General features: G+C 35.4%; 2 protein-coding genes and 1 pseudogene across 3 annotated transcripts in view; 1 reads left to right on the top strand and 2 right to left on the bottom strand.

Annotated features, from left to right (window-relative positions):
* Positions 1 to 1,935: 1,935 nt before the first annotated feature.
* SYCP3 (synaptonemal complex protein 3) lies at positions 1,936 to 8,840 on the top strand. The gene is made up of 8 exons (XM_004006668.5): positions 1,936 to 2,977; positions 3,762 to 3,825; positions 3,977 to 4,011; positions 5,822 to 5,939; positions 6,768 to 6,867; positions 7,513 to 7,611; positions 8,556 to 8,660; positions 8,787 to 8,840. Exons 1-8 carry the CDS (start codon positions 2,845 to 2,847, stop codon positions 8,838 to 8,840), a joined length of 708 nt encoding a protein of 235 aa, XP_004006717.1. The 5' UTR covers positions 1,936 to 2,844.
* Positions 6,180 to 15,847, bottom strand: part of CHPT1 (choline phosphotransferase 1) — a 30,754-nt gene continuing 21,086 nt past the window's right edge. For both annotated transcript variants that reach the window (XM_015094829.4, XM_027967668.3), the window contains 4 exons: positions 15,100 to 15,258; positions 14,286 to 14,411; positions 11,360 to 11,470; positions 6,180 to 8,866 (listed from right to left, as the gene is read on the bottom strand). In XM_015094829.4, coding sequence (XP_014950315.2) covers positions 8,822 to 8,866; positions 11,360 to 11,470; positions 14,286 to 14,411; positions 15,100 to 15,258 — 441 coding nt within the window. In that variant the 3' untranslated portion in view covers positions 6,180 to 8,821. The remainder of the gene's footprint in view (positions 8,867 to 11,359; positions 11,471 to 14,285; positions 14,412 to 15,099; positions 15,259 to 15,847) is intronic.
* Positions 13,393 to 14,279, bottom strand: LOC105613013 (large ribosomal subunit protein uL22-like; annotated as a pseudogene).

The following is a 15,847-nucleotide window of genomic DNA, read 5'->3' as shown; positions in this document are numbered from 1 at the left end:
TCTTCAAGAAAATTAGAAATACCAAGGGAACATTTCATGCAAAGATGGGCTCAATAAAGGACAGAAATGGTATGGACCTAACAGAAGCGGAAGATATTAAGAAGAGGTGGCAAGAATACACAAAAGAACTGTACAAAAAAGATCTTCAAGACCAAGATAATCATGATGATGTGATCACTAATCTAGAGCCAGACATCTTGGAATGTGAAGTCAAGTGGGCCTTAGAAAGCATCACTATGAACAAAGCTAGTGGAGGTGATGGAATTCCAGTTGAGCTGTTTCAAATCCTGAAAGATAATGCTGCGAAAGTGCTGCACTAAATATGCCAGCAAATTTGGAAAACTCCGCAGTGGCCACAGGACTGGAAAAGGTCAGTTTTCATTCCAATTCCAAAGAAAGGCAATGCCAAAGAATGCTCAAACTACTGCACAATTGCACTCATCTCACATGCTAGTAAAGTAATGCTCAAAATTCTCCAAGCCAGGCTTCAGCAATATGTGAACCATGAACTCCCTGATGTTCAAGCTGGTTTTAGAAAAGGCAGAGGAACCAGAGATCAAATTGCCAACATCTGCTGGATCATGGAAAAAGCAAGAGAGTTCCAGAAAAACATCTATTTCCGCTTTATTGACTACGCCAAAGCCTTTGACTGTGTGGATCACAATAAACTGTGGAAAATTCTGAAAGAAATGGGAATACCAGACCACCTGACCTGCCTCTTGAGAAATCTGTATGCAGGTCAAGAAGCAACAGTTAGAACTGGACATGGAACAACAGACTGGTTCCAAATCGGAAAAGGGGTACGTCAAGGCTGTAGATTGTCACCCTGCTTATTTACCTTCTATGCAGAGTACATCATGGGAAATGCTGGGCTGGAAGAAGCACAAGCTGGAATCAAGATTGCCAGGAGAAATATCAATAATTTCAGCTATGCAGATGACACCACCCTTATGGCAGAAAGTGAAGAGGAGCTAAAAAGCCTCTTGATGAAAGTGAAAGTGGAGAGGGAAAATGTTGGCTTAAAGCTCAACATTCAGAAAACGAAGATTATGGCATCTGGTCCCATCACTTCATGGGGAAAAAATGGGGAAACAGCGGAAACAGTGTCAGACTTTATTTTTTGGGGCTCCAAAATCACTGCAGATGGTGATTGCAGCCATGAAATTAAAAGACGCTTACTCCTTGGAAGAAAAGTTATGAGCAACCTAGATAGCATATTCAAAAGCAGAGACCTAGTCAAGGCTATGGTTTTTCCAGTGCTCATGTATGGATGTGAGAGTTGGACTGTGAAGAAAGCTAAGCGCCAAAGAATTTTTTTGAACTGCGGTGTTGGAGAAGACTCTTGAGAGTCCCTTGGACTGCAACGAGATCCAACCAGTCCATTCTGAAGGAGATCAGCCCTGGGATTTCTTTGGAAGGAATGATGCTGAAGCTGAAGCTCCAGTACTTTGGCCACCTCATGAGAAGAGATGACTCATTGGAAAAGAGGGATGCTGGGAGGGATTGGGGGCAAGAGGAGAAGGGGACGACAGAGGATGAGATGGCTGGATGGCATCACTGACTTGATGGACGTGAGTCTGAGTGAACTCCGGGAGTTGGTGATACAGGCAGGCCTGGCGTGCTGCGATTCATGGGGTCACAAAGAGTCGGACACGAGTGAGCGACTGAACTGAACTGACCTTCGCCATTTTATTAAAATATTCTGAAAAATTTTAACTTAAATTACAAAAAGCTACTGGAAAGCGCCATGCTTCATTTGTACTAGCCACAAATTGCTGACCAAAACGCACTCAGGATCAGCAGCCTCACACAGTTCGTCGTCTGAGGGGGCGGAGCCCTCGGACCACTGTAGGCATGCGCTTTCCAGCCAGCCAATCAGCGACGCTCCCGGGAGGCGAGGCTGGCTTTTCTCCCGCCGGAATTCGGAGTTTCCTCAGAGGAGTGTTGGGCCTGCGAAGTGGACCTTTCAGGTAAGGTACTTGGGCAGCGGGCAGCGGGAGTGGAGGGCACGCCTGTCCGGAGACATTAACTGCGGTCCTCGGCCATTGAGGTGCTTTTCGGGCGTGAGGAGGGAAGCGTTTGTCCTGCGTGGGAGTCTGAGCCAGTGGCTCCTCTTGACCAGGTAAAGTTTTCCTGCTGGCTCTCCTGGGAGCCTCTGAAGGGAAGTTGAAGGCCGTAAAGCTCTTAGTGGGCAGAGCTGTGAGTGGCGGGGAGCGGGCGGGAAGGCCCAGGTTGGGCAACTGGGGCTGAATGTGGCGGGTGGACAGGCTGACCGCAGGGGAAGAGGGTGGGCTTTAGTCTCCGCGCGCGCACGCCTCCCCCACCTCTCGCCGCTAATCCACAGAAACCATTTAGATTAACTCAGGGCTCCCCTTCACTGGTCCTCGAGGCCTGGGTCGTGGAATTCTTACTGGATGTCTTTTTCTGCGGATTTTATTTTGTATTTCTGTCGCTAGCAGTTTCTTTGGGGTGGGGTCGTGATTGATCCTGTCAGTCGCTGATTTCACTCTGTGACTGAAATGCAAAATCTAGATTGGCCTCAATTTATTTATCCAGAAGCTGGCAAAAGCGGATCTAGAATTCTGCCGCCCTCCCCATCCTCAGGGGAGAACTCTCCATTAAGGCACCCCAGGAGTCAGGGGCAGTGCTGTCATTATCTTGTTAAATTTTGGTCCAACAAAGTAAATGAAGAGACTCCGAAAGTGGAATTCAATTAAAATTATCTTTGATATCTCTCATTTTGAAATTTGCCAGTCTATTTAAATCGTGTCTTTGGATTCAGAAGGGTTTTTTTCGTGGTTTTTTTTTTTTTTTTTTTTTTTTCCAATCAGAAAACATTGAAAAATGGTGCCTTCTGGAAGAAAACATTCCGGGAAGTCTGCGAAACCATCCGTGGGGGATCAGGCTATAAGAGCCTATGAATTTGAGCAAGAAGACAAAAAAGATCTGAGTGGTTCAGAGGAGGATGCCATTGAAGGTACAGACCTGACGTTTACTGACCACGTCCTGCATTTTCGTGTATTTCATGTTTCTGTTTTGGGGCTAGTGAAGCTTCTATGGTATCTTTCACCTGATGTCTGATAAATAGTACAGAGATTATTATGACATTAACATAGGAAGACTTGCAAAATTGATCGTATAAAATGGTCTTTGATCCTGATTTAATTCCTCTGCAGTCCATGGGGTCGCTAAGAGTCGGACACGACTGAGCGACTTCACTTTCACTTTTCACTTTCATGCATTGGAGAAGGAAATGGCAACCCACTCCAGTGTTCTTGCCTGGAGAATCCCAGGGACGGGGGAGCCTGGTGGGCTGCCGTCTCTGGGGTCGCACAGAGTTGGACACGACTGAAGCGACTTAGCAGCAGTAGCAACAACCTACGTAGAGGCAGCTCCCCCTGGTGGCTCAGTGGTGAAGAATCTGCCTGCCAATGTAGGAGACTAGGGCTTGATCCCTGGGTCAGGAGAATATCCCCTGGAGAAGGAAATAGCAACCCACTCCATAATTCTTCCCTGGGAAATACCATGGACAGAGGAGCCTGGTGGGCTGCAGTCCATGGGATCGCAAAAGAGACATGACTTAGCAACTAAACAACAACACAACAAACCTGCAGAGAAAGTATTGCATTTATAAATCTGCTTTAAAAACTTGCCTTGGCAGAAAGCTTAAAAAAAACACAAACCCTCAAAATTAAGATATGATACCATTAAAAAACTACCAAAATAACACTTAATTTCAAATTTTTTTTATTGTCATGCAGAGAAGACCTCAACACTTGAGAAACATGGGAAGAAAAGGACTTCTGCAGTAGTTGAAGATATGGGGTAATATGGTCAAACGATTTTCACCTGTTAAGCAGCAGCTATTTGGTTGTCCAATGAGTATTGCATGTAAAATACTGGGTATGTGTATTCCTTCCAAAACAATAAATATTTTATGGATCCTTAAAACTTTTCTGATGTAATTTTTTCATAGGGGTGAAGTACAGAATATGCTGGAAAGATTTGGAGGTATGTTTTAGGAGATATTTGTGTTTAACATTGTTTTAAACCATATAACTTGTATAATAGTAAATAATAATCAGTGGACTGTAAGACTTTTTTAATGCTTTGTTTTTATATGTAAGATTTTGCACAGATATATGTGACTCAGCTTCATAGATTTCCTTATTAACCTTTTCCAGTTGTTGATGTGAAAAGAGAATGGTACCAACAACGGTGGGTTAAGAATGGTCCTGTTACTTTATTCATGTGTGGGTTTAATAGATTATGGAATTTTAGAACAAAAATGGTTGGGAAAAATATCTATCCCTCTTTGTATGACTTTCATGGACTAAGTGATGCAAACACACGCATATCTGTATATGTGTCAGTTTTTCATTTTTTCTCTTTGGTTATTTTCTATGACATTCTTGTGTTCTTTACTAAATGTAGTAAAAACTAAAACCTTTAAAATAACTTTATTGTTATTTTCACATTATCAAACTATGTAATTGAGAATTAGACAGTGTTGCTAGTAAGAGATGTATGAAACTGTGAAAGTGTTAATCGCTCAATCACTCCCAACTCTGTGACCCCACGGACTGCAGCCCGCCAGGCTCCTTTGTCCGTCGGATTTTCTAGGCAAGGATACTGGAGTGGTTTGACATTTCCTTCTCCAAAGAGATGTATAATCATATAAAAAGATCATTAAATTGAAAAAAAATCATTAAATTGTATGTCAAATATTAGTTACAGTAACTGTATTGGGGAGAGTATTCTGGAAAAAGAGTAAATATTTAGCTCTTCTCTATAGATCATTCATATAATCAAATATTTTTTGAAAGCTTTGTCCTATTTGGTAGTAGCAAAATACTTGACCTTTTAAATGTATCATTGGAGATAGATATTGGAAATCCCTTGTGGCTCAACTAGTAAAGAATTCACCTGTCATGCAGGAGACCTGGGTTCGATCCTTGGGTTGGGAAGATCCCCTGAAGAAGGGAAAGGCTACCCACTCCAGCATTCTGGCTTAGAGAAGTCCATGATTCCATGGACTGTATAGTCCACAGGGTCACAAAGAGTTGGACACGACTGACTGACTTTCACTTTCACTTGGAAATACCAAATATCCAATAGTATAGGTAACCTCATCATGGTTGCTGAAAATGGACCACTGAAATACATTAGCATGGACTTAAATAAAGTAAGATCTAAAATCCAAAAAAAAAAAGAAAATGGACCATTGACAGTAGATCCATATGCATGTGCCTAGCAAAGAATTATTAGAAGTATTAAAATGTTTATGAAATGCAGTACTTATTGGTAAAAAAATGGCCTGTAAAAAGCTTCATGAACATATTTAAAAGAGTTCCTGAATGAACTTATTTAGATACCTACTTAAATTAAGATTTTCCTATGCTTTATCTCTCTCAGTAAAAAATATATTTAATAGTATCACTATATTTTAAAAAACATTTTGCTTTTATTTTTAGGCTTTTAAAAAAGTTTTGTGTTTTATATAATGAGTTCTAAATTTAGTCATTATTAGTGTCTTCTTATGAAAAAATTAAAGTCTGTCCTTGAGACCTTTTTTTTGTCATTAGCTCTTTCTAATCATCTCTAAATTAAAATTATCTCGAGTTAAGAAAATAAGAATTGAGATACCAATAACTAAAATTTTTCTCAGAAAAAAAGCAAGCAATCATGCTTTTTGATAGTATGTATAGTTTTAAAATATCTTCAAAATTCTTGAACCAGCTTTACCCATATTTATTTGAATATGTGGGAATAAATAACTTACTTTCACATTAAATTTAATGAATATATATTTTCATTATAGCTGATATTAACAAGTCTCTTCTTGCCAAGAGAAAGAGACTAGAAATGTATACCAAGGCTTCTCTCAAAACCAGTAACCAGAAACTTGAAAATGTTTGGAAAATCCAACAAGAGCAAAGGTAAAGTTGTTGGTTTTTTTCACTGCCACAACATTTGTATCATTCCTTACTACTCATGGGTACAAATTATGAGAAGTATTATCATCTTCAATTTATTGGGATCTCTAGTAAAAATTATATTTGATTTGATTTTCCTCTATGTCTTTTAGTCCTATAACTTTATTTCTTCACAGACTTGAGATACATTTCCTAGAAATCAATAAAGATGACCTCTTTCCCCTTTTAAATAATGATTGAGGCTTTTTTTAAACAATAAAAGTAATTTATTTTCATTTTAAAATACGCTAGCTGAATAAAAAGTCAGTGTCATATAAACCATTGGTCTTATAACAATTAACTATTTCACAGTGTATAAAATGATCAACCTTATATATTATAAACAATTTGTATATTTTAGCTGAATTAACTATTCTTTTGTACAAAATCATTGTACCAAAATGGGGAAAAATTAAGTGAAATATTTCTATTTGAAAATCTTCTACAGTAACTTCAGTGAATCTATCATATCATAACCTATATTCAGTAGGAGAAAATGAAAAGTAAATTGCTTGGAGATAAAATGGACTTTTCTGGGAAAATGTATATATATAATAAAACACCACTAGTTTTCAAGAGCTAAAGTGCGTGAGAGGATTTTGAGGGTTTTTCTGTTAGTTGGTTAGGAAAATAAATATTTCTGGAATCAGCGTAAGTCATACTTTTACTTCTTGATTTCGCATCTGGAAATTTGATACTTTCTCTTTTATTATAGCATAATTACATCAAGTCAATGTTGTTTTGATAGTTGCTCCACGCTGATATGAAATATAATAATATTATGTTTTACAGGCAAAAGCTTAACCAAGAATATTCTCAGCAGTTTCTGACTTTGTTCCAGCAGTGGGATATGGATATGCAGAAAGCTGAGGAACAAGAAGAAAAACTTGCTGTTAGTATTATGCTTAGCTTTGTAGCTTTATAATTAATCTATTATAACCAAGTTTCAAGTAGAAGTGGAGAGCCTGGCCTTGTAGTACACTCATGGAACTCAGCCAGGTTCCATTACCTATTGCTGGCTGTGAGTTTGGTTCTGCTGAATGGTAAACTGTAAGTACAGGCACATACCATATATAAAAGCTGTTGGTGTTTGCTTCCTACCTAACACTTTGTTAATATGAAGTTTGCTATTATTAATACTGTGTAGAGGTGATAGTTATTGGTAATGACAAAATCTAGGTTATGAGTATGTAAGTAATAGATAAAGTAGGGTGAAGGGCAAAAACCATTGGTTGAAAACAGGTCAAGAAATTGAAAGATCAGCAATATTGGAAGGATCATCTGTGTTGACTTAGAAAGCAAGAAAAATTAAGACATGTTTTGAGCACTGTTGAGATTTCCTATTCAGTGACTAGCTGGATTATTATATTATTGTATCTAAGTGGTAAACACATTATCTAAACTCATAGTAAACGTTAAGAAAAAAATCTTAAAAATACTGATTAAAAAGCTATTCCTTTTAAGTTTAACATAGAATTATTTTTTCCTAAATTTTACCCAAATAGTTATTACATAATTTTTTCTTTTACACTTGCAGAATCTGTTTCGACAGCAACAAAAGGTTTTCCAACAATCTAGAATTGTTCAGAGCCAGAGACTGAAAACAATTAGACAGTTGTATGAGCAGTTCATAAAGGTTTGTTGTATTTGGTAACATAATACATTCTTCTAAAATATAGTTTATATGTGGAAGTAGAATATAATTTTTTTCTCAGTTTAAGGGGAAAACATTTTGCTTACACATTTTAAATTCTTAGCTATTTTCCATTCTGAATTCATTATATTTTATTTAAGTGCTAAATGCTATCACTGGACATTATTATCACTTGGGGTAGGAACTTTAGTACTATATTTGACACCTCCATTTCCCTTATTCTTCACCACTGCTACTGCCCTAGTTCAGAACCTTGTTATTCTTTGCTTATACTATAAAAACTCTTAACTGATTTTTCTGTTTACCAACCTATCCTTCATGGGTTTGCCATACTATCTTCTGAAAACATTATCTTTTCCCTCCTGAAAAACTGTCAGTAGATTCTCATTGTGAATTCTTAGGTATTCAAGATTTACCCCCACCCCCCAATAATATGATCCTTTTTTTATGCTTCAGTTACTACATTCATCCTTTACTTCCACCCTTCCACATAATTGCTTTCTTTGAACTCTGCACTTTCATGCTGTTGTTTATGCGCTTGCCCTAGAATACTTTTAACTCCTTTTCCCTTATCTTTTCAATCTTATTCTTTTGGCAACTAAATTGGAATTAATCCCCATTTTCTACTACATAGCTACAGCAAGTTGTGCTTCTATTCCTTTTATAAAATTCTGTTATTTTTTGTTTCTTCCAGTGAGAAGGTATATTACTGTTGTAACTCCTTTAATAATATTTGATTTATGATGATGTTTTCTATTCCTTTAGTGGATATTTTGGTTTTCATGTATTAGAATATTTTTATTTGAGATAAATAATGTGCATTGTTGAATTTTAAGAAGTTCCTACTTTTGAAAATTAACTGCATAAGTTTTGAAACTGAGATGAAAAGTAGTGGTTTGTACCTGACCTAGCTTTTTGTGTTTTAGAGTATGGAGGACTTGGAGAAGAATCATGAAAATCTACTTACTGGTGCACAAAATGAACTTAAAAAAGAAATGGCTTTGTTGCAAAAAAAAATTATGATGGAAACTGTAAGTTGTTATTCAGAACTGAAAAAAAGTATTAATGTAAGCATTGAAATATTTTATTTGCTGAAATATGTATTAACACTTATCTAAAAATTAAACCAGTGTTTAATATCTCCTTTCATGTAACAGCAGCAGCAAGAGATGGCAAGTGTCCGAAAGTCTCTTCAATCCATGTTATTCTGATGACTCTTTGAAGGAAGAACTTGAACCTAAGTAATATGATACAATTATAACATTAGCTAATAAGTCGTTAGAATGATTTAAGACTCTGGTTTAAAATATTATATAGTATTAATCATTGCAAGACCATTCTTTTTGTTCACCTCCAAATATGAACTTCTGTGAGGAGCAGCAATACCTAACTTATATGTACCACTGTGCTTCAGTTCTTTAATAATACTACTGATAATATAGCAATAGTGAATTTTTCTAACATTTGTCATTTAACTTTTAGCAATAAAAATGATTTAATTGCAAGTTTTGGCTTCGTGTATTTGTATCACTTCTAAAAGGTAGAAAACACAAGTATAGATGGTTAATGTTCTTATTTAAGAAAAAAAAACCCAAAATCTATTATTTGTACATCCTTTCATGCATACTCATGAAGTTACACTGCCAATTCTAATGAAAATAAGATTTCAAAAAATATACTCTATTGACTTATAAAACTTATTAAAAGCAACTTAAGTTTCCCTTCTGGAATAAACTGAACTGCTAAAATCCATTTTAAAAAACCAAACAGGATATATAAATACTGTTTTAAGGCATGGATTTGTGAATGTTACTTCTACAATGACATCAAAATGCCATTTAACTGGGCTCAGTCCATAATTAAATGACACATGCCCTTAGTAAATATTAAGAGCATTTCATTAACATACCTAATTATTATGGTTTAAGTACTTCACATCTGTCTTTAACTATAAATCACACAGAATGTTTTGTTTTCCAGTTTCAATATTCAGTAAATATATGGAAGTTTTTACATTCATTTCCAAACTAACAGTTAATTCTTATACCTGGTATTTTAAAATGTACACTTTTTAAGCAGAGAAAAACATATTGAACACTTAATAAATACTGTTTCAGCAAAATAAATTTGAAATATGAGTTAAACTTACTATTTTTTGCTGAAAATACTTTCCCTGAGTCATTCAAAACAATATGCCCGATAGAAGGAGAGAAGAGTGACTTTGTCTTGTTTCTCCATATTTTAAATTTAATTTTTGTCTCATAATCCACCTTTATTTTAGGTTCTCCAAATTTTAAAAAACAAATACATACTGATTCTCTTCTTCTGTGATCAGTTATATTGGAAGAAATTAGTCCTCCATTGTTAACAAATATCTGACAAAATTTAGGAGTTTACTTCCTAAATTTTTGTATTTTGTAAAGGATTTCCCTTTTAAGCCAAAGTACATGTTGGAATATACATTTTAAGTACTATTCAAATTGTTTAAGTACTATTCAAATTATTCAATAAGCTGTTCTTACTGAATTTACAAATTGTTTTAGAAGCAAAATAAGTACTCCAGAGTATTTTCATTGTACTTAAGTAACATATTTCCTTTTAAGAAATATCAACTTTTGCTCTTTTTACAATATGCCTTTTTCTTGCTTAAAATATAGTTAAGTGAAGTCGCTCAGTCATACCAGACTCTTTGCGACCCCATGGACAGTAGCCTGCACCAAGCTCCTCCGTCCATGGGATTTTCCAGGCAAGAGTACTGGAGTGGGTTGCCATTTCCTTCTCCATAAGATATAGTACATGTTCATTATTTCTTTTTTAAAGAAATGTTTTCAACATATGGCTTATGGTCTACAGAACTGTTAGATAAAAATTACAAACAGGTAAGATGAGAATTGAGGATCTGGGTCACCAAAGAACCATATGACAGTTCTATTATTCATAATGAGCAATAGAAACATTTTGAGAGTGGAAAGATAAGAATCAATATATAATGTACTTAGTGACTGAATAGAAGATACTTATTTTATCCCCATTTTATCTCAAATGAGTGAAAGTGTACTTGAGATAGCTTTAGCTGATATTCTAAAGGAAAGATACTTTTGTCATGGTTTCATAAATTGCTGATTTTCTTATGTCAATTGTGCTTAGGCTACTGTTTTTATTTTTCACAAATGGAAATGTTTAATATCCACTTTTTGGTGACAATGAAACTTAGAATATCAAGGGATAATTGGCTCTCACTGTAAAGATGCTTACATTTCAGTCAATAATTATAAGTCTATGCACTTATGCAACATTATGAACTCATTTATCAGTGTTTAGCAATCAAAGTAAGCATCTCTCTCAAGATGGCTAAAATCCTTTGTCCTGAATTTTTATGTAATCCTTTGGCAGAGAAAACCACAACTGTCTGAAAAGGATTTATGAGACAAACAGATTGCTCTTTAGAACTGTTTTATACTTAGAAGATTGAAATTTCTTTCTTTGGTTTTGTTTAGAATTAATTTATAGGTTGTATTACTCTGATAATACCTTGATAAAAAAATGTTGATAATGAGGGCTTTGCAACTAAGACAGATACAATGGATCTATAGGACTTAACTTTTATACTAAAATATAACCTTATTTGATAATATACTGGCCTCCTGCAAAGAGGGATTTCTTTCACTCATAGGTTCCCCTAACTGCTTCTCCTCTTTTCCTTGGGATATTAGTCAATATGCTTGTGAACCTGTTCAGGTGCTTGATGACATGAAGTCTTGAAGATACTTAGATGAAGGTGTCTTGAAATTTGCAGGCACAAAGCACTAAAGTACCTCATCATATCAAGTGAAGAAATGACCTTTAAAAGCAAAAAAGAAAATATAAAATGGATTATGGTCTATCTTTTCTGAAGTAGCAGCTATTCTTTGCTGTCCTCCACCCCCTAATCTCAAACCTTAGCCAAAAATTCTTCATCAAAAATACTACATTTTATAGTTTGCATTTGGCCCTCACTGTAGTCCTCTGGAATATGCAGGGTATTTCACAGATTCAGAAACTGAGCTCAGAGTGATAAAAGGTCTAGACTAAATTACAAAAGCTGAAAAGCAACAGAACTCAAGTCTTCTGACTCCACGTTCTTTCAGTTTTATGCTGTGCAACAAAGCCACCAATTTTCTACTAGAAGGGGCTGTCGGTCATTAGAATTGAAATCACTCCATCATATACTTTTCTTATTCCTTATTCCTGTGAAAGTAGTTGTAAGAAAGTAAAAGCCTAGAAAAGACACCATAGTTGAGAGAAGGCATACAAAAATTATGTTCTTTACAAAATTAAGGAGGAAGGCACACTATTTAAGAACTTTCCCAGAGACTGGGAGCAAATGCTTCCTTTCATAGAAAGGAGCCTCACGGCTCTGTTGGTAGAAAATTCTCACTGATAAGAGGAAAATCTTATTTACTTGAAAAACTCCATCTGACTTTTCTCTCTGAAGCAAGAACCTTTTCTCTAAGGATGCCAAAGGGCACAATATGTTGGTTTTGGTCCATCTGGTGTTTTTTTGTTTGCTTGTTTTTAATTGTGGTTATTAACAAAGTGTTTTAAAGAAAAACTGAATTTAACTTCCTTACCATAATCTCCACCACTGATGTAAAACCAGGCCAACTCACTCATTAACAAGTTAGGTGCCTGAATTTTTAACACCTGATATTTTAATTACACTCATTCTATTTGGTAATACTTATTTAAGTTCACCCAAAGGAACCCTACATTGAATTTTCAGATACTTTGAAAAATCACCCCCTATTTCTTAAATTTAGATTGTTTTGTAGCACTAATAATATTTATAGTGGATAGTAACTTAAAAGAAATCATTCTGACTTTCAAACATTTTTTAGCATATTGCCTGAGAACATTTCAAGGATTAAGATTTATATCTCACCACCATTTGAAGAATGGAAGACTTCTGAATAGATACTATTAATTTACTCCAAAAAAGTATAATACTATAAAACCTAGAACAAAGGATGATCACATGTACCCCATTGGTCCATGCACAGAACAGATAGGTTTTAAAAAACACCTATCTCTAGTAAATAGTGTGAGATTATTCAAATTATCAAAAAGTTCAATGTTTCTTTTAGCTCACTTTAATATTAATTTTTGTATATCTCTAATAATTTGGTGGAGTCTAGTGAGGTCTGGAGGTAGGGGAAAATGAGGCAAAAATGTCCAGAAATAGCACAAATTGAAGCCTAGCCATAAATGTCTCAGTAAAATTTTTTTAAAAGTTAATATTGCCTCCTTTATTTACTTGTGATTAAAATGTTAGAAACAATGATTTTCTTTTCCTTAGATGGCTAAAGCTGCTTTCTTATGCGCCATAATTCTACATTTTATAATTTTTGAATAGAAATTATGTATTATCTATATCACTTTTTAAGCAGGATGCAAGCTATGAGAATTGAATTTGCTTGATAAGAATCATCATTATTAATATAAATTTTGTACTATCCTCAAGGGCCATACGCATACATATGGTTGCTTACTTCTAGCACAAATGGTCCTGGAATCCTGTACTTGGTTGTACTGTCTGTTCTGTTTCCTCAGTATTGGCTGACATTTCTTGATGCAGTAGTGCCCTCTGCTAACACAAATTCCATTTAATTTACCTGTTATCTGCTATAAGTTCAGAGTAATTCTAATAACCTGGATTAAATAAGACACTAATTCATGTTTGTAAAGCTTTGCCAGAGAGTGAAGTGATTTTTGACATTTCTGTACTTTTTTTTTTTTTACTTTTATTTGCATTTATTTTTTGCGGCAATTATTCCCAGCCATAAGTTTTTATTTCTTCAGTTTCTTCTGAGATATCTTTTTCTCCTGTGCAGCCTCCTCTTCTGGTCTAGGAACAATCTGTTCTTTTTCAGTAAGGATCATCTCAATGTGGCAGGGAGAGCTCATATAAGGATTGATCCAACCGTGAGCTCTTGTAAGTCCTGCGCTGCATCTTGGGGACTTTCTTCACCTGGATGTGCTCAATGACCAGAGAATCTACATCTAAGCCCTTAAGTTCAGCATTATTACTCTCTGCATTTTTAAGCATGTGCAGTAAAAATTCAGCACTCTTTCTGGGCCACCGACCCTGCGTCCAGCCCCACTGTTTGGCCTGTACACACCTACCAACTCCACCATTGTAATGACAGAATGGCACACATTGCCTCTTTAAAGTGACATCCGTCAGACACTTGGTGGCTTTTTGGATATGCATACCCTTTTTGGCCTGGGCAGTTTCAAGAGGGTTCTTAAAGTGAACACGAAGATTTGAACCTCTTGATCTGCATGATTTTGTGGGGTTTTCTGGGTCAAGTGAATAGTGTACCATTTTTAGAGGTCACCTCAGGCCACTTGTACTGTTTTCTGGTACTATTTTTTTTTAAGGCACACAGTTTTGTTTTTAAGGATTTACATTGTTGGAACTGCATCTCGATGTATATGTGGGCCATATTCAAACACAATATATAAGGAACTTTAAAGAAATAATATTAAATGTTCAGAAATGTTTAATAGATTAGAAAGTTAAGGCTATCTAATACCTCACTGAAGTGACTCTTAAGCATAGTATTATCTGACATTTGTTAAAGATAAATAAAAAATCTTAGCAAAAAGGTACTTACCATTGCTATCCATAGAACAATATATTCGTCTACAAAATTATTAAAGTACTGGTCTAAAAATAAAAGACCTGGGCCAATAAAGACAGTGTCTTGAAGATACAGTTCACTTTTGGTCATGTGAGCTATCTATAAAAAAGTAAACAAAATAATTTCACTATTAAATTTTAAATGTTTTATTTTCAGGATAGAAATAACTAAATCTTTAATTTGCTGTTACGATAAGGATAAAAAGGTAATTTGGGGTTCCCTCATAGCTCAGTCAGTAAAGAATCTGCCTGCAATGCAGGAGACCTAGGTTTGATTCCTGGGTCTGAAAGATCCCCTGGAGAGGGAATGGCTACCCACTCCAGTATTCTTTCCTGGGAAATTTCATGGACAGAGGGGAGCCTGGTAGGCTACAGTCCATGGTATCAATAAGAGTTGGACACAACTTAGTAACTAAACTACCACTACCACCACCACCACCACCACCAAAGAGACCATTTACTCTCACGTTTGATATGGGAATATTGAATCTAAAATCTCTCAAATTCAGGACTAGGTAGCTTGTTAAAGTTTCCAATATTTAAATTCCTTGGTATCAGAAGGTTATAACTGATAATCGTTGTTAAATAATTAAGAGAACTTACACTAAGGAGTCTTGTCTCTGAATAAAACATTCATTTACAGTATTACTTGGAGCACAAATAGCTAACTATTTATTGTGATAACACCACAAAAAACCTACCCATTACATGAAAAAGTTCCCAGTTTTGTGTTTGAGGAACAAATACATTATTTATACCATGAGTCATAAATTAAAAGAATTTCTTACCACCAATTTCTGTGAGATTTTAGCAAAGACACATCCAAACATTAGGGTATAAAGACAAGGATGCTTTTCAAACAAATTAGTTGCTGACTTTTTATAAATCATTATTGCCAGTATAATAATTATTCCTATGTGGAGTCCAGGTGATAAGACACTGGTACCCTAAGGGATAAAGCAGAAAATCAGCACCACATTTTAACAATGCATTTATTACAATGCAGATATTTTCTGAGCATCTACTTTGTGTTAGGAACTAGAGACCTAGAGAAGAGTATGATAGTATATGGCCTAAAGGAGTATACAGACCTTAGCTGTACTTTTCAAACTTCTACAGAACCCTTCCAAGGGTTACAAAGAGGTAATACGGTGCTACAGATGTTTCATTCCAATTTTACTGCATATCCATTTTAAGCTAATAATCACTAAAAATTGACATCATTTATCTTATACTAAATTTTACCCTGTTAAAGGCCATCAACAGTCCAGTTGCCAAGTTAACATATTTTTGTGAGATATTGAAATAAAGCTTAACCTGCCACTTTTATACAATATCTTAATCATTGATTAGGAGGAGTTTAATTCTAGTCACTCTCTATACCAACATCCTACCCTGCCCTGCCTTTTACATTTAGACCACAAGTGCCCTCTTATGTAGCACTGTACAACTGAACCCATTATATTTTTATCTATATGAATTGGGATTCTGTTAGGATTGCTTATTCTGAACAAAATACTGCAATAAATTTGATAT

Source organism: Ovis aries, chromosome 3, assembly GCF_016772045.2.
Source record: "Ovis aries strain OAR_USU_Benz2616 breed Rambouillet chromosome 3, ARS-UI_Ramb_v3.0, whole genome shotgun sequence".
Lineage (NCBI taxonomy): Eukaryota > Metazoa > Chordata > Mammalia > Artiodactyla > Bovidae > Ovis > Ovis aries.
The sequence above is the reverse complement of the archived record's forward strand: the minus strand, read 5'-3'. Positions and strand labels throughout refer to the sequence as shown.